Source organism: Triplophysa rosa, linkage group LG19 (assembly GCF_024868665.1).
Source record: "Triplophysa rosa linkage group LG19, Trosa_1v2, whole genome shotgun sequence".
Classification (NCBI taxonomy): Eukaryota; Metazoa; Chordata; class Actinopteri; order Cypriniformes; family Nemacheilidae; genus Triplophysa; species Triplophysa rosa.
In genome coordinates this window covers 17,689,452-17,712,082 of record NC_079908.1, presented here as the reverse complement: position 1 = coordinate 17,712,082, position 22,631 = coordinate 17,689,452, and the positions used below count along the sequence as shown (strand labels likewise).

General features: G+C 39.0%; 3 protein-coding genes across 5 annotated transcripts; 1 reads left to right on the top strand and 2 right to left on the bottom strand.

The window, feature by feature from the left end:
* Positions 1–608: 608 nt before the first annotated feature.
* On the bottom strand, positions 609–15,253 carry rhobtb3 (Rho related BTB domain containing 3). Of its 2 annotated transcripts, none has more exons than XM_057360576.1 (11): positions 14,601–15,253; positions 13,554–13,794; positions 12,830–13,022; positions 9,820–9,977; positions 8,445–8,553; positions 7,160–7,546; positions 4,325–4,434; positions 3,498–3,604; positions 2,944–3,113; positions 1,919–2,136; positions 609–1,525 (listed from the first exon to the last, which is right to left on the bottom strand). In XM_057360576.1, coding segments are annotated over exons 1-11 (1,908 nt in total). In that variant the 5' UTR covers positions 14,603–15,253; the 3' UTR covers positions 609–1,312. The 2 variants fall into 2 exon arrangements, with proteins under 2 accessions (XP_057216559.1, XP_057216560.1); XM_057360577.1 differs by having other exon boundaries at positions 1,919–2,085.
* A 2,938-nt stretch (positions 15,254–18,191) lies between these two features.
* rfesd (Rieske (Fe-S) domain containing) lies at positions 18,192–19,857 on the bottom strand. 2 transcript variants are annotated; one of them, XM_057360832.1, is made up of 4 exons: positions 19,754–19,857; positions 19,387–19,567; positions 19,107–19,141; positions 18,192–18,838 (listed from the first exon to the last, which is right to left on the bottom strand). In XM_057360832.1, the coding sequence occupies exons 1-4, from the start codon at positions 19,814–19,816 to the stop codon at positions 18,533–18,535; spliced, it is 585 nt and encodes a 194-aa protein (XP_057216815.1). In that variant the 5' UTR covers positions 19,817–19,857; the 3' UTR covers positions 18,192–18,532. The 2 variants fall into 2 exon arrangements, with proteins under 2 accessions (XP_057216815.1, XP_057216816.1); XM_057360833.1 differs by lacking the exon at positions 19,754–19,857 and adding an exon at positions 19,683–19,749.
* Positions 19,858–20,328: 471 nt separating this feature from the next.
* Positions 20,329–21,431, top strand: nudt2 (nudix (nucleoside diphosphate linked moiety X)-type motif 2). Its single transcript, XM_057360705.1, has 3 exons — positions 20,329–20,496; positions 20,782–20,908; positions 21,111–21,431. The coding sequence occupies exons 2-3, from the start codon at positions 20,785–20,787 to the stop codon at positions 21,428–21,430; spliced, it is 444 nt and encodes a 147-aa protein (XP_057216688.1). The 5' UTR covers positions 20,329–20,496; positions 20,782–20,784; the 3' UTR covers position 21,431.
* Positions 21,432–22,631: the final 1,200 nt, after the last annotated feature.

The following is a 22,631-nucleotide window of genomic DNA, read 5'->3' as shown; positions in this document are numbered from 1 at the left end:
CATGCTGGATGCGTACTTAACACATTTTGTCTTGAAATAAAAATCTCAGATGTACATGTTACAAAAATAGCTGCATAAAATTTAAATGATAATCTCATGGGGAAAAATAAACACTTGAAGTGTCATTCAAGTTATATTGCAAGAGTAACCACTGATATGAATGGAAGAAATTATCTCACCATGAAACACCACGGTTGACCATGATAGTATGATATCTACAGTATCTCTGGAGAGTATAAGCTTGACCCTACCCTGTTTAACACTTTGGGGTTTAATCATCTTTAAGAAAGTTCATTGCACCAACCAGGCGTAATTGATGGCCGTGGTCCTACAGATGATACAGATACAGTATTTTCCACAACGAATGACAGTGTTTTGCCATAGCTGTGTCATAAGGCCCTACATGACATCACATTCCCAGCCATGGGCTTCTCTCAGTCCGGTGAGAATGAATCCGCTTTATGTCACAGGGTCAGAGGTCAAAGTTCAAGTAAATAAAGTACATCAAAATCCCCCTTCGACCCAGAAGTCAAACACGAGTCTCTCTCATCCTGAATGCAATTGTGACACCAGTTTCTTTGTTTTCGCTCGCTCTTCTGGTCGACAGGGGGTGAGGAAGGGGTCACATGATGTTGCAGCGAGACTTGCGGATTTGTCGTCTGCGTTGCTGGTACTCGCTGAGCTCCTGGAGGTAACCTCTGGAAGGCCAGCGTAGACGCTCCACTTGCTCACGCTCCTCATCTGTTGAAGAACATCACCGTGACAACAAAGAAGTCATAGCTACAATATCCCTATATATCCCCGCTGTGTGAACATTGTAGTATCTCCGTCCAACAAATTTCAGTCCAAAAGAAATCTTCGTCCAAACAACATTAACCAACTCTGCAATGTGCTTTAATATGGACTGAATAATGTAACTTGGCATAATAATCTTTTTCATAACGCATTGTAAATGGAAAATTATGTATTTTGAACTTGATGTAAAATAGTTAAACTTACAGTTTGCTTGATGTATTCATTTGCACACAAACACTGCTGTCTTACACTAGTTGCACTAATAGTTTTTTTAATGGGCAGTACACTTAAAAAGAAAGATTTCTGAAAGATGCTTTGTTGGAACTTGAACATCCAGAACCTTTCTGTTGTTTCTTTGTAGTAAAAAACAAAAACGTATTCGGTCTCTTTAAGAGTATGCACTAATTTGTTTTTAAAAATGCTGAATTTATTTCTGGAATGACCTAACATTTGCACTTAGTGTTTCACAGTAGGAACTATGCAGTGATTTGCATGGGCTTGTCTACGGCACCAGCTGTTAGGAGTGGTACAGGGTGCTGTAACAGGCTTTTGTGTAAGAGTCAGAAATGATTATGTGTGCATGCATTCTAATGCATGTGAACACCCGTACCAGATGGTCAGAGGGCGGCTCACCTGATAACTCCAGAAACTCTGGCTTGTGGCTGAAGATCAGGTAGTTATTGGCAATGAAATGGAGGAGCCAGACGTAAAGTTGATCAGCATTGTGACACTGAAGTGAAGGAGGGAGACAAAGTTATTTGCATTTGTAAACTAGTTCTGTGTAAAAATGTCATTTGCCAGTTCAAATATCAAATCAATGATGTGATTTTAAGGAGATAGTTCACCCAAAAATAAACATTCTGTCATCATTTACTCATCCTCATGTGATTTAAAACCTGTATATGACTTTTTTTCTGTTGAACACAAAAGAAGATATTTTGAGAAATCTCTGTGATTTTAGTGTCCATACAATGGAAGTCAATGGGGGCCAATGTGGTTTGGTTACCTACATTCTTCAAAATATCTTCTGGGTGAATAGTCTTATATGGATATTGTAGGGTCAAGTATTCAAAGCAAAATCAAAGAAATAGATTGGAGCCCTGATGACGCGGCGTAGACTCACCTTTGCTCTTTTCAATAAACGGATCACACTAATGCCCGTGGATGCTAGCTCTCGACTGGGCATGTTCTGAAGATACGCGCAGACGCACACCTCGCACAGGTGCTGCAGACGCTTCACCTGGTACATTTCTGCGCAGACGAGCACTGCCATGGCTTGCAGCACACTGGCTGAACACAGACACGCATCACTGTCAATCAAAGTCAGCCTTTCTGTCCGTTCTAAAAAAAATGTCAAGTTTAATTGTACCATTTAGCATTTGCAGTACAGAAAACACATGAAATAAACAGACGACAAAAGAACTTTCATGTTCTTGTTATGAACAGCTTGGTAGAAGATTGACAAAATTGACGTTCTCTCACACAACCGTTCCTTATTTAATAACAAATATGTGAACCACTGTTTTTCAGTGTGATTGAAATCTACATTTTGTGTTGCTGTGCTAATGGTAAATAAATTGTTCTGTATCGTCCCCAAAAAGACATTTTTAAAAAGGTAAAGCATTTGAAATGAAATGATGCAAAGTGTTCCATATACGCAATAAGGCAGAAGAGCAATAAATTGTGACAACAATATTATAAATTTTTCTTCTTTCGCTCAATTTAAGCTCTAAAACAATTTGTTAGAGCTGGTCCAGCTAATGCCTGTGTCAAAAATGCGATTGGTTCTTTAAATTAAAAAGCAGAATCTCCATTTGTATAACCACAGTGTTACACATTCTCATCTCTCACGTTCATTTTTCTACAATTGGTCCGACTCATCCTTTTTAAACTGTCTCTGATAGGACTTTGTTAGGAACCATAATAAAATATTAAGGACAAAATTTCATTTTAACATGATTATATTAAGCAAATTCACTAAGTGACTCTACTATAAGAGAAAGTTTCTAACAAGATTAATATTGATGCTGGGCGAACAAGTGTTTTGTGTCATAGTTGTTACTGACCAATCAGCAACCAAAACAAAATTTATTTAATCTTATGACATTAATTAAAGTTTATGAAAAGCTTTTAAAAACCTATTCTCACCTGGACAGCAGGTGTCAGTGTAGAGGTACTCCAGGAAGGCTAGGAAGGTGTCTGAGGAGACTCCGTGGATGGGCACCACGCGACTCCGTGCCTCCGCGTACTTCCCGCTAAACATGGCAGCCATGACATCACAGCGGGCCACAAGCACGGCTCTGTGTGCTGGCAGTACACTTCCTGAAGCAGAAGCACAGCATGTTTTTTTCAACATAAGCTCACTGAACCATTTACGGCCAGTCAGTCGTCCATTCTGACGATAATGACCTAAAGCTGATATCTCCAGTCTTTTTGGCTTATACGTCTAAAACTGTTGTTGAAGATAACGTTCCAAAACATTTCAAATCAGAACTAAAATCTGATCAAAGTGATATCATATACACGGCAAGACAGTGTGTTACAGATATAAGATGTTTCAGTCTACCGCTCTTCCAATGTCTCTGATACACATCCACACAAGGTCATCTTAAATACAGACATGCCTTTGGCTTGTAATGGGCACATTGTGAATCAATGTGTGTGTTCATGTATTCACGCTGACGCACGGTTGGCATTGAAACTTGCCTTGCACCATGAAGATAACATCAGAGTAAAGGGGGGAATTAAAAAGGCTGCCCAGTGTCAGAGGACCTTGTTGAGAGCGGGCTGTGGGTGTGTCCCTGGGGGCCTGAAACCAGAATGAATCAACACTGCAGTCAAGAGTCTTATCTGAAGAGCGCTGTTCGTATCGTGAACATTTCTCATTAAGAAACCAGGTCATCTCCTTAGGCAGAAGCTTACAAACATTGTAAGTAAATGTAGTAAATAAGGTAGAAATGGTGTCAGTTTTTAATATATTTAATTGAGGCATTTAGCAAGTGCTTTTATTTAGAGGAGAACAATAAAACGATTAATGTTAGGGAAGCAACAGTATAAAAAGAGCAATATAAATTGTATGTATTTTTATATTTTGTTATAGTTAAGAGACAGTTCACGAAAAACTGTATTTCTTGCCATTTCAAACCTGTATGACTTTCTTTCTTTCCGCAGAACACAAAATAAGATATTTTGAACAATGTCGTTGACTGGCACCCATTGACATGCATTGGTTTTGTGTCCATACAATAGAAGTGAATGGGGTCCAGTGCTGTTTGTTACCAACATTCTTCAAAATATCTTCTATTGTGTTCTGCAGAAGAAAGAAAGTCATACAGATTTAAAATGGCAAGATGGTGTGTAAATGATGACAGAATTTTCATTTTTGGGTGAACTATCCCTTTAAGACCTTACAGATTGGTGTGTATCTCCAAGAATGTGGCTTCTTTGCCTCTGGGCTTAATATCAGTGCCATTGTTTGAGGTTAACTACAAAACCTCCGAATTCGGTTCTCCGTTTGTGAAATAAATACCTTTTCTCTCCCGACGAATGAGCGTATTCTGTCCATCAGCTGGGCCACTGCCAAAGGGTTCTTTAATTTTTCAGCGAAGGCTTCCTCCAGGTATTCCCATTCCCAGGCCCCTGTAAAACATACACATTACCAACATGCACTGCACTGACCCATGAACACATCCTGCTTGGTCATGCATTAACTGACTGCTCGGATTCACTGCAGTTTAACCAACAGTTCAACCTCTCAATGGAGATACAGGGCTGGTGGATTTAGAAATAAGGTTGTCAGAGCTGTGGCCTAGCGGTTTGCACGTTGAGCTTTGATGCTCGTGCAGAACTATGAACCAGACTTGAATCTGGTTCCTAGTGTATTCTGTTTCTTATTTCTTCTCTTGATCATTTCGAGTTCTCTCCTAACAAAACTATAATGCAAATAACCCCCCCAAAAAATGATTCAGGGACATAGATCAGTTAACCTCCATCAGAATCAAACTGAGAAATGATAACGTGTTTTTGTGCTATATAGGACATTACATTCATCTGATGACAACAAAGACAAAAACACAAACATACACTGGTGTTATGTAATGTTTTTTTTTCCGTTGTCACATCAAAATGAACTCTGTGTCTAGATGCAGTCTGAGCACGTTCCTGCAAAAAAGACTAGGCATCATTTTTGTTAATGTAACGGCACACAGGAGTAAAATGACCCCGTAAAATCACATCATATATCAGTACAGGAATGAAACGACCTCCTCAGTGATCTCAGTGTTGTCCTCACCTTTTTACCTTCTGAACAAAGCTTTACTCTGATGAATGACTCTATAATGTCCATTCCATTTCTTGGAATGTTAAATGTAGGTCTGAGCACCTGTTTAAGATGCACTGCGGTCAGTTCACCTCTATTTTACATCAGAGGTCATATTGCTGGCTTATGGGGAATGCATGTTGTGTCGGGCTAATATGGGAATAGAATTACAATGTGCAGATCACCTTTCTCCCTAAAATGAAGAATTATATTAATATTATTATATTAATTAAATTATATTATTTTAAGGACAAATAATTCTAACAATATTTCAAAATGTAAATGTATTAATTTCATTTGAATTGAAAAAAATGAATTTTCTAAAGTAGCATTGCAATGGTTTTTATTTATTTTATTTTAATGAATAAAAACTTTACAATCACAATATAATTTGAATATAGTTTAAACCAAATTAATATTTTATAGTAATCTTTTTCAAATGACTGTTTGACAATGCTTATTTTTTCTCAGTACAGTGGAAAGAGGGATAGAGGATATGCTTTATTGTCATGTCACACTGCGAAACAGCCTCGTGTCCTAAAAGCAGGCTTCGGTTTCTTTAAAGGAACAGTTCACCCAAAAATGAAAATTCTGTCATCATTTACTCACCCTCAGGTTGTTCCAAACCTGTATTCATTTCTTTATTCTGCTGAACACAAAGGAAGATATTTGGAAGAATGTCAGTAACCAAACAGATCTCATCCCCCATTGACTGCCATAGTAGGGAAAATAAATACTATGGGAGTCGATGGGGGATGAGATCTGTTAGGTTACTGACATTCTTCCAGATATCTTCATTTGTGTTTATTAGAACAAATACATTTTTACAGCTTTGGAACAATCTGAGGGTGAGTAAATGATGACATAATCTTCATTTTTGGGTGAACTATCCCTTAAAGCAAAATGTAATTTCTTGTTACTTTTAAGCAAACTGTAAGACTGACCCATTCAGCATACAGAGTCCTATAGAAGCACATATATAGTTTCTCCTTCTTTCATTGGGCATCTTCATATACAGTCTCTCTCTCTCACACACACACATAAGCAGACAAGCCAGCACACATACACAAAGACCTCTCTGTTCTCCCATCCATGGTTATCAGCTCGAAAGCTCCAGGGTCTCCCAGAGTGGACTGCCGTCATACAGGCACGTGTGAAACCATAAATTAAACAGTCCTGAGAAACAAGCACACAGCCTCCAAACTAAACCCCTCTTAATTATGAAGCGGACCTATAAAAATTCTTCCATTTACACACAAAAGAAGGTGCAGTTGCGGAGCTGTCAGTAGCGATAAGGCAGACAATGGCAGTGGAAATCAATTGAAGTGCATAAACTAGCAGAGCTGTGGCTGCATTGCTTCTTTCAATAATGCCAATCTCGCTTCATATTTGACAAGATTTTACATGAAACAATATAATTACCACCGTTGACAAGCCAACAGCAACTCTACCGGGAGGAAAATTTCATAGCTTAGTGATTGCTCTTTTATAGCTTGGGAGACCTTGAGTTCTCAGTTGTTTCATATAAGTATTATTTTTTCTTAGGTGTTACTCCTTAAAAATGGAATAAATATAGATAAATTAAACAATTGTTGACATATCGGAAGAGTGGGATAGTTCACTCAAAAATGAGAATTCTGTCATCATTTATTCACCCTCATGTTGTTCAATATCGAGTATATGACTCTTTCTTCTGTGAAGCACAAAAGAAGATATTTTGAGAAATGTCATAGTGGTTTTGTGTCCATACAGTGGAGGTCAAGGGGGTTCAGTGTTGTTTGGTTACCAACATTCTTCAAAATATATTCCTTAGTGCTCTGTAGGAAAAAGTCATACACATTTGATATGACATGAAGGTGAATAAACGATGAAAAACATTTTGGGTGACAACTATTGCTTTAAGCAAGTACCAATTTGTTCTCAAACAGAGAAATTTGAAGTATTGCAGAGATCCCATTTATAATTGTTCTTTCTTGTAAATTGCTCTGTTTCCCAGACAGACTTTGCCTTGAACAACATCAGCTTTAATACTTCAAACTGTCTCACCTCTGTAAAGAAACATTAACGTCTCCCACAGGCATAAACACAACAGCGGGTCCTTCACAACCAGCCGGGATATGTGTCCAGAAGGGTGCCCGTCCGCTCTGGGTAGATCATCCACGCCTACATCCCAGGTGGACATGAGTGAATGGGGGCCTTCTCTCTCCCTACAGGTGCACCGCGAGACAGGCCTTTCCCATGCTTGCCGTCCCACCAGCAGCTGTCTGAAGTAAGGGCTGATGGCACACAGCACGGAGGCGTGTGCCCAGCCCAGCTCTTTCCCAGAATCCCCACCATAGAATGCCACGTCGGCAAACTGAACACCGCGTTCAAGCAGCCACTGCAGGTCCTGAGAGAAGCTGGATTCCTCTACTCTCACCGGCGGAAGACGTGCTGGGGAACACCACAGGAAAATGTTCAAACTTAAAGCTTTTAGAGGAGGCAAGGATAGGATTTGAGAGAGAAGATGAAAAAATGCACAGAAGAAAGAGAGAGAGAGGAGAAATGAGGTGAGCGAAGGAAAATAGGATGATGGGTAGGGAATTTGTTTGTGTAAAGGAATTGAGAAAAAGAATGATGAGGCAAGCAAAGCAGAGGAGACGGATGAGGAAGGAATACGGTAACAAGGCGGAAACAGAAATCGAGGTTGAGAAAAACGACTGTGATGAGAAGAAAACAGAAGAATGACGTGAAAGCAAACGCCAAACAAGGAGAAATACGCGAGGGCACGGTAACCCCAGACATTAATAAGCAATACATGACGCAACAAACAGATATTGTTTTTCCATCATGTCTGTATTACAGGCGTTTTTTGATATATTACCGCTGTACTTTCAAACATCCCATGACCATTCATTTGTAGGCACGGTTTCCTAGGATTCAATGCCCTTCATATTTTATGGCCTGCGCTCTATAAAAAGAGTCTAAGTGGTGCTGGAGCCAAACCAACAAACTACAGGATGCTTTTGGCTTCTCTTTCTCAGTGTTAGAGCTTAAAGCTTAAAGTTCATCTCGAGTTGAACGCTCCTAAGCTTTCTTTTCTTCACCAAAACCATCCGAACGCCACACGAGCCTTTTGGTTACTAATGAAAAGTGGCATTCTGGGCACACCGTGCAGCTTAAAAGCTCTGCAGACATTAAGAAAAGATTGCAAGTACAAGATATTAGGAGATATTTTTAGATCTAAAAAAGCGCAGGTGTGAAGGGAAATGTCAGGGTGAAACAACTACAAATGCAAACACTAAATGCGTGATGTACACAATAAAAAGACAGATTCTCATCAGCTACTAACCTGGCTGGTCCAAATGAGGGGGGCGGGGCTCGGTGAACCTGTGACCCCGTCGTTTGTCTGGACGTTCTTTGGCTTTCTGCTTCAGACACTGAATCATGAAGTATTCCAACTACACAAAGATGAACAGACAAACATTTAAATAACACTTTCTCGTGGTGTTTGTCCATCTACAGTAGTTTTGGGGGATATTTGCATCTCCATATTTTATGATTTTTAGTTAATATTAGTTGAATCCTCATGTAGTAATTTTCAACACAATCTCGCACCAAAAACGTAACTATTTTACAATGTAGCTAATTTTGGCTAATTCGTATGAATTCGTAAGATCTCATTCGTACATTTTTGTACGATTTGCTTTCGTGCCAGTGACGTTATGGTTAGGGTTGCGGCTTTAGTATTGTTTTTTTCTAGTAATTGAACGTTTTTGTACGATTCACAACGTACGAATTCACCGAATAAGCCACCTCGTAAAATAGTTATGAATTTGTGTGAGATCGGGTTGAATATTTTGTAGCCATTCTCCTGACCCTTGATTTAAATTAGGGATAATCCACGGCTAGCTAGCTGTGTATTAAAGGATTTTAATGCACGACGTGGAGGCCAAGAACCTCTGCGAAGTGCATTAAAATAATTTTAATCCAAGGCTAGCCTTTCGCGTATAGATGTGAACTCATGGCAGGCGGTGCGAATGACGCGAATCGGGCAGCGCTTTTGTCTTCCGCGAAGGTTGAAAATATTTGTCAGATCGCGTCACTCACACGAAAATAGCGAACATTTTGTTCTCGTTTGGTGTGAACCAATGGTCATTTGCCAAGTTATTGATGTTTACAGTGCAATTTTTAATCAGACAATTGAATGACAGTTTTTTCATCAGTTAATTTCAATGTTGCTCAAACTGACTGGAACTACCTGTGCATTAAACGGTTTTAATGCACACCTTCCAGCCAATCAGAATCGAGAATTCAAAAAGACTATGGTATAATAAGCTTCGTCTCATATTTTTTTGTCAAGCTTCTTTAAATTCTTCCCAGTGTTGAGCTTTAGTTTACATCTATGCGATGTGAATACTGCATTTTTATACATCTTTAATACTATGTTTGAATAAAAGGAAAAAAAGTCAATTTTCCAAAGCTGGACATCACTCTTGACCGCTTTATCAATTTCAATTGGCAGTGGCTTATTTCTATCCCTTGACTGTCAGATGCCGCAGGACATTGGTCCCGTTAGCCCCATCTGTAATCCATCCTCGACTCTTATTGATAGCTGCTGCAAGCATAATTCAATAAAAATCTAATGTATTTAATAAAACCCACAAGGCCAAGGCTATGTTTTTGGCAGGCACACATGTTTGATCTAAAGCAATACAGATACTTACCACACTGCCAAAATATCGACCGACAAAGAAGTTATTCAGCGAGGGCAGCTCCAGGTAAGTGGCCCCCAGGTCCCTGGACAACTGAAGTCCTTCACTGTGTGGTACACAGCTGCTCCAGTCTGATGCACAGAGCGGACATGTGCACGGTGGGCCTTCGTCTGTACAAGAATATAAACATGACATACGCATATGCACATATATTACTGTACTCCTTATTTTTGACGCAAAGCACAAATGACATTTGTGGAGCGAGGGGCCAAATAAACACGCAAACAGCTCCACTGACAGAGAGTACATAACACTCAAAGTAGTGTCAACAGGCAGACATATGGAGGAACGGAATCCGAGTTTGTATTACGTAACAATGCATGCCAGCTCAAATTTATACCAGTGTAGATTTAAACATCACTATGTCTGTGTACACGCTACACGGACAGAGAGAAAGACAGAGAGAGAAATTAGAGTGACATTGACAGAATGAGAGAGCAAGCATTGCTGGATAGAAACGCTGTGTGTGTGTGTGTGTGTGTGCGTGTGTGTGTGTGTGTGTGTTGGGGAAAGTTGGCCCGGCCAAAAGGGCGAATGCCTTGGGGAACAGAAGAGCAAGTAAAATAGTAGCAAGAAAAGACAGCTAAATGGAGAGAGAGGGAATGGAAACAAAAAGGGCATAGTTAGCTTACTAGCAGGATGTGGTATGAATCACTGTACGGCAAACGCCCGGAGAAACAGAAAGAGATGTGCCGCTCGAGTATGTGGGAACGTGTTTTGTGTGTTTACACACTGTCCGCCTTGGGTCCTTCAGCAACAGGATATGGGTAGTTGACAAATAAACGGTACCATGTGTCCTATGGTGTGACAAACTAAACAAACTGTTAATAATATACTATTTTAATGTACTAATATTTATATCAATAATATAAAATAGCATAAAAGAGATTTATCTTCACTGAAATTTTTGCTGTTTACACCATAGGACACATGCTGTTTATTTGTCAACTACCCATATACAGCACAGCATAATTCTCATACAAATTCAAGATGTCAGACGTTCTTTTATAAGTCATCAGACTCGATTATAGCTTGGGGGACAATCAAATGCACTCACACGAGTCATATCATAGAGACTTGTGTGGTGAGCTCTTTTGACCTGAGCAATTGCCCACAACAGCCTAGCAACAACATAGCAACATGCCACTTAGCAACCAGGAATAGTTCAACCAAAAGAATCTTCAGCATTTTTTATTACCTTCATGTCATTCCAAACCTGTATGACTTTCTGTCTTCTGCAGAACACAATAGAAGATATTTGGAAGAACGTTGGTAATCAAACAACACTGGCCTCCATTGACTTCCTTTGTATGGACACAAAACCACTGAAAAAATCTTCTTTTGTGTTCCACAGTCATATGACAAGAGGGTAAATAAATGATGACAGATTTCTTTTTTTTGTAAACTATCCCTTTAAAGTGGTTGATTTGAAAAGGTGCTAACTTTAGCCTGCTAGCACTGAAATTATAATCCCACCCTCTATGCGATTCGCCATCCAAAGCCACGCCTCCTCCAAACACATGAATGTATTTAGTAAATCCATGCAACAAATTACAAACTAAGTCCATTAAATTCTTCTCTAAGCATGTACACATACCTGCCCAAAAGAAAGAGAGCAACCATGGTATCGTCTTTCAAACCCTTTGCCTGCCGGAGCTGTCTCCATCATGTAAAAACTGAACCGATGTCAATTCGAGTTTTTCCTCTTTCACGATCCAGACGTTTTTTCGTCACTGCTTTTTCAAAAACTGACTTTCGTTTTGTAGATTTACTTGTTGTCGGTTCCGCAGGAAAGTGTGATTTTTGCTTATTGTCCGCCATTCTCCATACATTGACACATCGGCCGTGAGCGCACTGATGACGTATGATGTCTGCGTGAACAGGGTGCACAGTGGTATGCAAAATACATTGGCTAAAAATGTACACATGACCAGTCACAGCGTTCGGCCAGAACGTTTTGATTGGGCGAACGTTTTTTGGTCCGACGCCTTTCACAGACGATATATAATTATAAAAATATTATTTGACCACTATATTTCTTGATTGCTATCAGGATGATAAGAGATTTCCAACCAGCATGACAAAAAATGTTTATGGACAGGATCACCTATTCTGCCTTTAACAGCCCGCTTCCAGCTCCCCAAGCATCATTTTTATGGGCAAGCACTGCTTAAAATATCTTTCAACTATTTGTACATTTCAAAATGTACCTTCAGAGGCAGAATGCTTCAGAAACCTTCCACAAGTCGGCTCAAACCCATCAGTTTATTTCTCTCCTCCATTATCCTTCAGAGATAAATGATGTGGCGGGATAGAATCACATTTTGATAAATTATACATTTCAAAGGTCACACCGTGAGCACTTTTCCTGCAACCGGAGCCAAATCCACGTTCTGAGTGCTTTGAGTCTATAAATGTTTACCTATGAGCATATTCAACAAACGCTTAGGAACAACAGTTCTCTGCACATCAAAAGATCTTGACCTGATCTGGTTTTTCCATTTCCTTGAAGTCAGGTGCTCAGGTGCATTTGAAGATCAGTAATAGTTTAACATCTTTAAAACCATATATCCCATATTACCAAGAATAAAGAATTGAGTTCCTAGGTTTATTGTGTGACGTAAGCACTCACAGCCCTTGGCATTTTGTTTATTGTGTATTTTGAAAACCCAAATACTTCAATAAAAGTAAATAATTAGGATTATGTTATGCATAATCCTTTTCATTTAAATTCTTGACCGATTTCCATTTATTCTGCGACTTCAGATGAAATTCCATGAGCACAACAATCGGCAAATTATTAACTAAGATAAGTTAATTTGTTTCTACAGTAAGCATTATCTTACAGCACAGCAAAAAGTGCATGACAATCATTTTTCATTTTTTTAAACTTTATAATACTCACGAAATGTGACTCATGAACTTATCAGTCACGACATGGGAGCTGTCAATCATATCTCACCATTTAGCCTTGCCCCCACAGCTACAAGAATCACAGGCACGCCCCAGTGGTGGAGAAGTGGGCGGAGTCTCGGGGCGTAACCATTTCGGACATGCTGAAAGGCCAGTTTATCGTTCACAGAGTACTTAATGACCACAATGTCAGCCTGCTCCAGAATACTTCGCACGCTCGCCCAATCACTGTCCAAAAGATCCTAACAGAAAAGAATGAGGATAAAATAATATTTATGAGTGTATTTCTTATAGAAGCCAAGCATCTGTTCAACCAATAAGATTGCTGTTTTTTATAATCCCCCAATCAGGAGCATATAAAAACCCATAACTCTTCTAATCCCACATTTATGTCCCATCATTTAAAAGGATACTTCAACCAAAAATGAAAATTCTGTGATCATTTACTCACCTTCGAGTTGTTCCAAATCTGTATAAATTTCTTTGTTCTGATGAGCACAGAGAAAGATATTTGGATATTTGACTCCCATAGTAGGAAAAATTACTTCATCTTTTTTTGTTGTTGTTCTGTTCAACACAAAAGAAGACATTTTGAAGACTGTAGGACAGCAAACAGTTCTGGGGCACTTTTGACTACCATTGTATTTTTTCCTACTATGGTAGCCAATCTTTCTCTGTGTTCATCAGAACAAAGAAATGAATACAGCTTTGGAACAACTAGAAGGCGAGTACATTTTTGGGCGAATTATCTCTTTAATAACCATTGTACTTACCCAGCTAGGGCAATCTTGCACCATCACTTTAACATCCCCAAGCACTCTAGACTGGTACTCCATAAACGCAGGGTTGAGGGGATGCCTAGATGGCGTCGCAGAGTTCGGATCCAGTTCCCGAGCTCCATGGCCCAGGTAACTCCATAGCAAGCCACCTTGCACCTGCCCAGTGGTCTCCTCCCCAGGCCCAACGCCCCCACCCCCAGGGCACTCGCTACCCAGGGCCACAATGTGTAAAGACCTACAAATACATAGTTGCACAGTGCACACTTATGTCAGAGAGACTTCAGGCTTTTACGTTACAATCCAAATGTTTGTCTTTATGCAAGATGTCATCCCGGCTCACAGCACATCGAGTCCTCGATGATCTCATGATTAACTTTTTTTGTCACATAACAGTTGTATTGTGTCGCATGAATAACAGTCACAATTATGACATTTCAAATACTGAAAATATGTTAGTAGGCTACTTTATGTAATATGTTATGTATATTATGTAATACAATTTAGACTTTTTTTACAGAGAGTAAAAAAAGAGAAAGAGAGTTTTTACGCATGCAAATGTCGACGGTGTCTTATATTTATAACACAATCTACAAGCAATATATTATTATTAGGCTATTTATGAATGCACATGTCAATGCACAATAACAGTCTCTAGATAGATATTTGCATATATTAAATTTGAACATCTATTACTGTCTATGCTGCTCTTTTCTGTCTATATATATGTAGTCTGTATATTAAATATATACTGTATATTTATATATATTAGCAATGCACATGTCAATGCACAATAAAAGATTGTGCTGATTTTTGCATTTACATTATAACTGTCTATAATACTGTCTATTTGCTGACCTTTTTTGTCTATGTATATTTTTTGTAAATTAAATATATATTTATGTACAATAGGAACGCACATGTCGCACAATATAGTGCATTCAAATATAATGCCATGATACTGTAGCATAAGTGTCATTTTTGCGCCATAGGGGCTTCAGTAAACGTCAGGACTGTCAAAACAAAAACCATATGCATACTTACATGATCACAACAGGATCAACGCTCGGGGAGCACGTACTTCAGCGGCGGGCTTTCGCATCAGTCCGCGACAGTGTTTTTTCCGCAATGAAGGTCGGACACGGTATAATCCCTCAGCGAAGCGAAAAACCAGCCCCGTCCATTCATGAAACAACCGCTGTAGAGAGAGCGCCAGGTGCGCAATGGTCCAACCGTAAATACCGAGAACGCGCCAGAAATGATCGAGTGGATCCTGCGCTACAAAGGGAACAACTTCATACTCCGTGAAAAAACACTGATGTCAATCCCGGGACGCATGGCGCGATATGTGCTCAGAAACCAGACGTCAATTGAGCGCAACGCCAAAGCTCATGGGTCAGTGAGATAAGAATATAGAGGAAAGTGGAGAGAATAGCCTATATACAGAACAACACGAAGGCGAGCCTGACTTGATGCGTCCTGACTCAGCAAACGGTCGGACGGACGTGGACACTTGCTTTCCACGCCACGCACACAGGCTGCGCACACGGGCTTCTGTGCTTTCTTGTCTGTATAAAGCAATGGTACTTTCAGTCATTAATCCAAGATTTAAGAGCTTCGGCTGTTATTCCAGACACGATATCCATCAAACGCCATAGCAGAACAGAGACCTGCTGCTGCTTATGTGGCGAGATCCTGCATGGACACTACTGCATGACGCGTGTGGGACGTGTTTACTGATCCCATACAAACTGTACGATGTGCTCAGCTTTATGTTAAAGGGCACTGGATTTCTATTAAAGGCTTCCCTGCTGAAACAACTGATGGCTTCCAAATATGAACCATCAGTTTCCAATGAAACCATGCAATTCTAACCATTAAATCCACTAGAATGTCTGTGAGGGTTGCAACTCTAATAGACAAGAACCCCCTGATATCCCCTAATGAAAATGATTAGACTCCCTGTATCAGTTGGTGCATTGTCGTATTTAGATTTCCAACATTCGTATTGATTCTATTCAGACTGTCTCCCAAGCAAAATGCAATATGTTTATGTTTATATTAAGTCAATTTTACTGAGGCAATGTGTTGATGTGTCATGTTGTTTAAAAAAAGCATTTAACCCTATAACCTAATCTGCAAAAATAAAAATATTTTGTTGTTACCCCCTCTGGTAAATGGAGTAGTATTATTTAGACTTGTATATCAATTCTACCCCAATATGTTTTATTGCAACAAATCATGGCATTTCTATATTTAGGGAGGTGCAGTGCAGTCCATGTTTCAATATTCCTTGTTTGCTATGAGAACATCTCAGCACCCTTCAGATCGCCTTCTGAGATCACCAAAATAGCATCATCTCCCCTGAGCTGCATGGGATCAAAGCGTCTATTCCACTTTCTTTCCATCAGTATGCTGTCCCGGTCTCCAGAAGGGATTATTTTAATTCATAACAAGATTGTTATCCAAACAGGTCAACTTCTATTGCAAGGAAGAGATTTGCATCAGATTACAGATTTCTGGGATATGGAAATATGTGTACATATGGAGATGTACATATGGAGTTACAGATCCATATTCAATCTGATTTTAGTCTACAGAAATCAAGCTGCATAGTATGGTGAACTATCAACAGACTAAATGCAGTAATTTTAAAATGAATAATTTTACATGCACCTCTTTAATTGCTTGACTTTGCATTGCTTGTTTATATACTATTTTAAGTCTGGAATGATGAGTGCACCATTAAGAACAGTTGTTCCAGAAGGGCAGATTGGGTTACTATAGGTCAAATTATTTCTACCCAAATGAGTTATCATGTGGCCCTCATGCACATTCTTGACCCAGAGATCACAACCCCTCAGTGGGGAAACGTAAGATTTTATCATAAATAAACTAGACGCATTATTCAATGTTGCGTAATGGAGTAATCGTACATTCAGAGCCACTAAACAACAAGAGGCCTGGTTTAAGGAAAACATTTTAGAGAGATTTTTGACTTTTTACTTGTCTCCATACATGCTGGGTTATTAACAACTAGCATGCACTAAAGACCCCCTTTTGAATCTATTAAAACTTCTGCGCTAAAGTAATTAGATTCATAATCAATAATTCTAGATCATTAAAAATCATACTTGGTCTGCATACCGCTGCTTGGCCAAACCTTTTAAACCAATGCAAACTATGGAATCATCATTCAAATATTGTGGCGATCTCTGGGTCCATAAAAATTCTGCTTTGCACAACAAAACTTCTTCAAAACTATTGCAAAACAAAAGTGCATGTATGCATGGGGCAGACACTTTTATTCAAAGCCACTTAACAATTACAAGCCTCAGAAACACTACAGAAGAAAAACAATAGGCTACACCAGCGAACCGGATCATGTGAAAAAAAAGCTTTGCATCGCACCTGATCACTTTAAGCAACGCAGAATTGAACGAATCTCATGGATCGTTTCTCTGCAAAGTGGGCTCTGATCCATTGACATTTTATGCCACTTGGTCATATAATCTTGGGCAGATTCAAAAAACGTCAGTCTTTTGCTGCAGTCAGACGTCTACAAAGCGTTTTTAGGAGAGACCCAGATTTGTGGCAGAGGTGGGCAGAATTGCTTGGTTCATTGTCTGGAGTTGATCTCCACCGGGGCCTGTCTGGCATTCTCAGGTGTCAGCTGAGAGATAATTAGACAATATCGACTGTGCTGTCTTTAACAATCATCCCAGCGATAGCCGTCACTTAATTACACAGTTGTGTGGGACGTCCTGGCACACGAAAGCCAAACATTAAATTTACTATATGTGACCCTGGATCACAAAACAGGGTCTTTTATGCCAAAAATCATTAGGATATTAAGCAAAGATCATGTTCCATGAAGATATTTTGCACATTTCCTACCTTAAATATATAAAAACTTTATTTTTGTGAGTGGATGGCCCGCTACAGTGCCTCTCATTAACAACTTCAAAGGCAATTTTCTCAATATTTAGATTTTATTTGCACCCTTAGATTCCAGAGTTTTAAACGGTTGTATCTCGGCCAGATGTTGTCCTATCCTAACAACCCATACATCAATAGAAAGCTTGATCATTCAGCTTTAAGATGATGTAAACATCTCAGTTTCCATATGGTTTTGTTGTCCAGGGTCACATATGAGAAATAAATATGATGTATGCCGGGACAGTTTAAATTTTGGCCTTCTTCTATTCCACCGCTCTGTTGAAGCTGATGGATATTGTCTTTAACTTTAGATATCTTTATGTTTAATGTTGTTGTGAATAATTAAACCTGAAGGTAAATATTTACTTTATGCTAAGAGCTAAATTGGTGAGTCATTTAAACTAGTTACTAAGTAATTAGTTACTGTAATTTAATTACTTTCCCCTTACTACTTACTCAAATTTTTTCAGTCATTTACAGTTACTTTTGATGTAAATACTTTGTGTAATATATGTGTGTGCAATAGTGGAATTGACATCAAAATTCAAAGTCAAACTTTAAAATCCCTGCTTTAATGTATAATTCTCACCTTTGAAATACTTCGGTCAGAAAAAATGTTTACAGTATCAAAATGTATAATATAATATCAAAGAAGGATATTGTTGATTTATCTCTAAAATTGTTTTGAATGCCTTTTATTATATTACAATGGAGACACTGGTACTTACAAATGAACATTTGCTAATGACAAAAACAAAACTAATGTACCTCTTGTATACGCTCACAGTCCAATGTCAGATGCGCATTTATTTTCAGCCTGCAAATGTGTTTTCAGGGTGAAAATGTGTGTACAAAAATCATTAGCATTACAATGACTCATTGTACTGAGTGTGCGTAAAATCTTGATACTTACAAAATAGGGGAGCATCGCATTATTTTGATTCATGATATCATATCGCACTGTTTTCATGACTCTGAAGTCATCAATCCTATAGATGCAGTTCCCTTATGATCTCATAGATACTGCCTAAACTAAACTAGTCTTCATCTGCATCAGGATCTGGTTCGCTATCCAACTCCTGTGCTTTACTAAGTTCTTCCCTGCCTTTCTCAGTCTGATAATAGTCGGACTCAATCCACCCCGGGCAATCGGACAACGTCACAAAAATGTCTTCGTCCACTTCAGTCACTTTGTGCACTCTCTGTTTGACGCCTTTGGAATACCACAGCCGGGTAGGGACTTTTTCTGCAAGGTTGCTGACCCTGTATAACCCCTCACCTTCCGCCAGAGTGATCTTATACTTGTGCTTTGGACATACAAGGCAGAGCTTGTTGCTGATTTCCTGCGCATGAAACATTAAATGGTCAGAGTTTACGTGAGAGGTAACAATCCGTGTCAACCCAGCTAAAAAAACAATAGAAATCATTACACAAATTCTAATGGATTTATTATGATATTAATGGGAATTGTACAGGTTTTAATGCAAACCATAATGGTCTCTACATCTCTACATCCTACAGGGCTAAGACACAAAACACAGTACATAATATACTTTTGTAATGGTTTAAATGGTGAACAGCTAAAATTATCATGATCATAATGATATTTACCTCAATATCTCCATTCAACAAAGTACTGCCAGCATCTGTTGGGGGGAAAAGTGTCATAAGCAAACATTTAACAAGCTGACCTGAGCAACTGACCAGTTGTAGATGTGTATGCCTGTTGTATTACTGTACTCTGTGTACATATTTAATTGCAATATTACTAAGATCAGTGTGCTTAGTCTCCCTCTAGAGGTTACACAGAGTCACTACGCAAAGGTAGAGGGGATAACGTAAAAATGGCATTGCAAATGGCAACCAAAAATATGCTTTTTATGCTACTCACGGTAACATTGCAGGTCCATTGCATAGAAAACTCTCTGATGGTATACAATGAGTATATCTCTTCCGTCCAGGGTCACACTCGTTCTCTTTGCCTGAATGAGATCTTCTTTCTTGCCAATAAAATACATACGAGAGGACTTTCTTTCATCCATGGAATTGGTCCGGCTTTGTTTGTGCCTCTTCTATGAAAACACAAAGTTTAACGAATATGACGGTTAATTATACATATTTTTTTCTTCATAATAAGCAAACTGATCCTGTAGTTTTTCCACTACATGGTTAAACCTATAATCATACCGGTTTTGTTTTATTCCCCCCGGCCTTTTCTGAACCTAATAACCGCGAGCAAGTAATTTAAACAGAGTTACCTTTGAATGACCCGTCGGTGCTCCTGCAGTGAATGTGAATAAACTTTTACAAATGTGCGTCATGGTGTTTTAGGTTGCTTCTAATCTGAAGAGTCCCGTTATCTCAGGCCCACCGGGTGGGACGTTCAGACCTATCACACTAGCAGATCTGGGCCTTTTACGTGTGTTTAACAGTATCTTTCATTTAAACAAAGAACGTACTGACCCAACATTAACTGTCAGAGTATTTTTGTGATATATATGAATTTAAGAATATAAAATAAATGAAGCACTATTTTGAGTTGCTTATAGTTTTAATTTCCCATATGTTGGCCAATTATTTAAATAATTTCAAATTATTTTTTCGTTCAAACCTTTTATTTTTGCAAATAAAAACCATGAAAGCACACATTAAAATATGTTACTACTTTTAATAAATAAATAAATAAAGCGTCTAGATTACTTTTAGTCAAACTCACTACGACTGGTGGAGCCAATCAGGAAGCGAGTCACTCTATGTGCCCTTGAGCATCATCTCAACGCAGCAATTACGCAGCTGCGCCTTCAGAAAAATCAGGGAGCGATTCAAACGATGTACTCTTAAGCATCAACCCAACGCAGCAATTACGCAGCTGCGCCTTCAGAAATCGAAACTAACTCCATAGAAATTGGGCTCTTTTCTTGTGCCATCAGGTCATTCATGAGTCAAGTTAGGTCGCACCTGTCGTAAACAAAAAGGATCGTTTAATCACAGCCAGACAGACGTAAGTGCAATAATTTTAGCAGTCTAAAGCTTTAAACGTAGCTACGTAGCTACTGAATGGCTAACGTTAAACCAACTTGTCTGGAAGCGACCCTTGGTGTAATTGCGGTTTATCTGCATATAGTGATTTCCTATCCACAATTTGTATTTCACTTGCAAGTTATCTTTAAAGTATTTTTCACTAACACTTTCTTCTTGTAACGTTATACGACACTAAAAATAACAATGAAACCTGTTCTGTGATAAAACTGCAATATATATATATATATTGTGTTTGTGTTGTCAGGTTATGGCACTGCGGGCGTGTGGATTTATCATTTTTCGTCGTTTGGTACAACACCCTCCACCAGATAATATCGAGTTTTTACTGCTGCAGACCTCCTATGGGGAACACCACTGGACACCACCCAAAGGTGAGCATCACAAAATACATAATCGCATACTATTCCCAACATTCTTTTGAGTCTATTTGTAGTTAGACTGATATAACTACTCTTTCGTTCCTGAGTGGTACCAATTCAGCATGATGATTTTGCAGTTTCCATGAATTCTACAGAGTGGTTTCTACTAATGTAAGATTGTGTAGTGACTTGGACTTTTCTTATGTCTCGTAAGGTCACGTTGACCCCGGAGAGGACGATATAACCACCGCCTTGAGAGAAACGCAGGAGGAAGCTGGTTTGAGTGAAGATCAGCTGTGTAAGGTAGATGGCTTCCTGCAGAAGTTGCATTATCAGGTACGGGGAAAAGACAAAGAGGTCCTCTACTGGTTGGCAGAACTCCGTGACCCAAACACGAGGGTCATTCTGTCCGATGAGCACCGGGACTATCGCTGGGCCAGACTACAGGAGGCCTGCGAACTGGCGAAATACAAAGATTTAGAGGACACACTTCAAGCAGCACAACGGTATCTAGAAACAAAAGGCAAACAGTAACATTTAGACTTACTGACATTTAAGCTTTGACAAATTAATAGACCAGTCTCACCTTCCTTTCAAGTAGTAATCACGTATGGAATTTTGCAGTGAAACAGTTGACCAATTGTTCAAAACATATAACGTCCAAGGTCTTTTGATTGAATATATATTTTTACCAATATAAATAGTGCTAAATGAATTATAATGAATCTTGTAAAGATAATGTTCAGAAATCACCTTCAAATGTGTTGTCTAATGGTTTAATTGCTAAGGAGCATTTAACTCCTGTACATACACACAAAAAATGAATTGTATTGTGATCATACAAGCACAGTCTCCCCCAAACTCAAATAATTGTTTAGATTCATTCCAACTGTTCAGATCATTATTTCCCTTTAACAACATTACAAGAAGAGAAAGGAAATATGTTCAACTTGAGTCAATTTGATCTTGCTCATAAATCCAGGCAAAAAAGCAATTCTGTCTTCATGTGAAAAATGAAGATCATTAAATCATTGATGAAACATTAAAAACACACTTGTGATACACAAATAATAAAGTCCTTTGAGACATATCCACTGTTGACTAATGTCACAACACTTTTTGCAGGGGTTGTTTTGCTGTGCACAGGGGTGTAATACACCAAGAGTCCTTTTCTGAATGTGAAATCCAGTCAGTTTTAATCGATTGACATCCTTGTTCGAACATTTTGCGAGCCCTTTAGGCCCACAGTCCAAGGATTCAAGGGGACAACTGAGGGAACAAGATCCAGATTGTTCATAAATTCCGGCATAATAGCAGAGCGCCAATCCCATAAGATCCTCAGATACACTGTCCCTTCCGGAGGGGTTTGGTAGGACGGGACCGGCATCCATGTCCTTGGCTGGTTAGCGGGATTAAAGGTGTACCTGAGACCCTGTGTGCATAAATTTGTACACTTCCCCCTATGAATGAGACCTTATGGATTTGCATGTCTCACTGAATGACACATCATATAAAACATTAAAACACACAAGCATGCTCTTAAAAGATGAGACCCACTCCGGTGGCATCAAAGCATAAAATGCGTAAGACGGGAACAAGAGCTCACCGATGAGCCGAATGTCTCAGCAGCCACTGATCTCAACCCATGTACTTAAACTCCAAGATACTGACAAACTACCAAATTCAATATGCGTGTAAAATGTATAGAAGAAATAGAGAAGTGTTTGGTACAGCT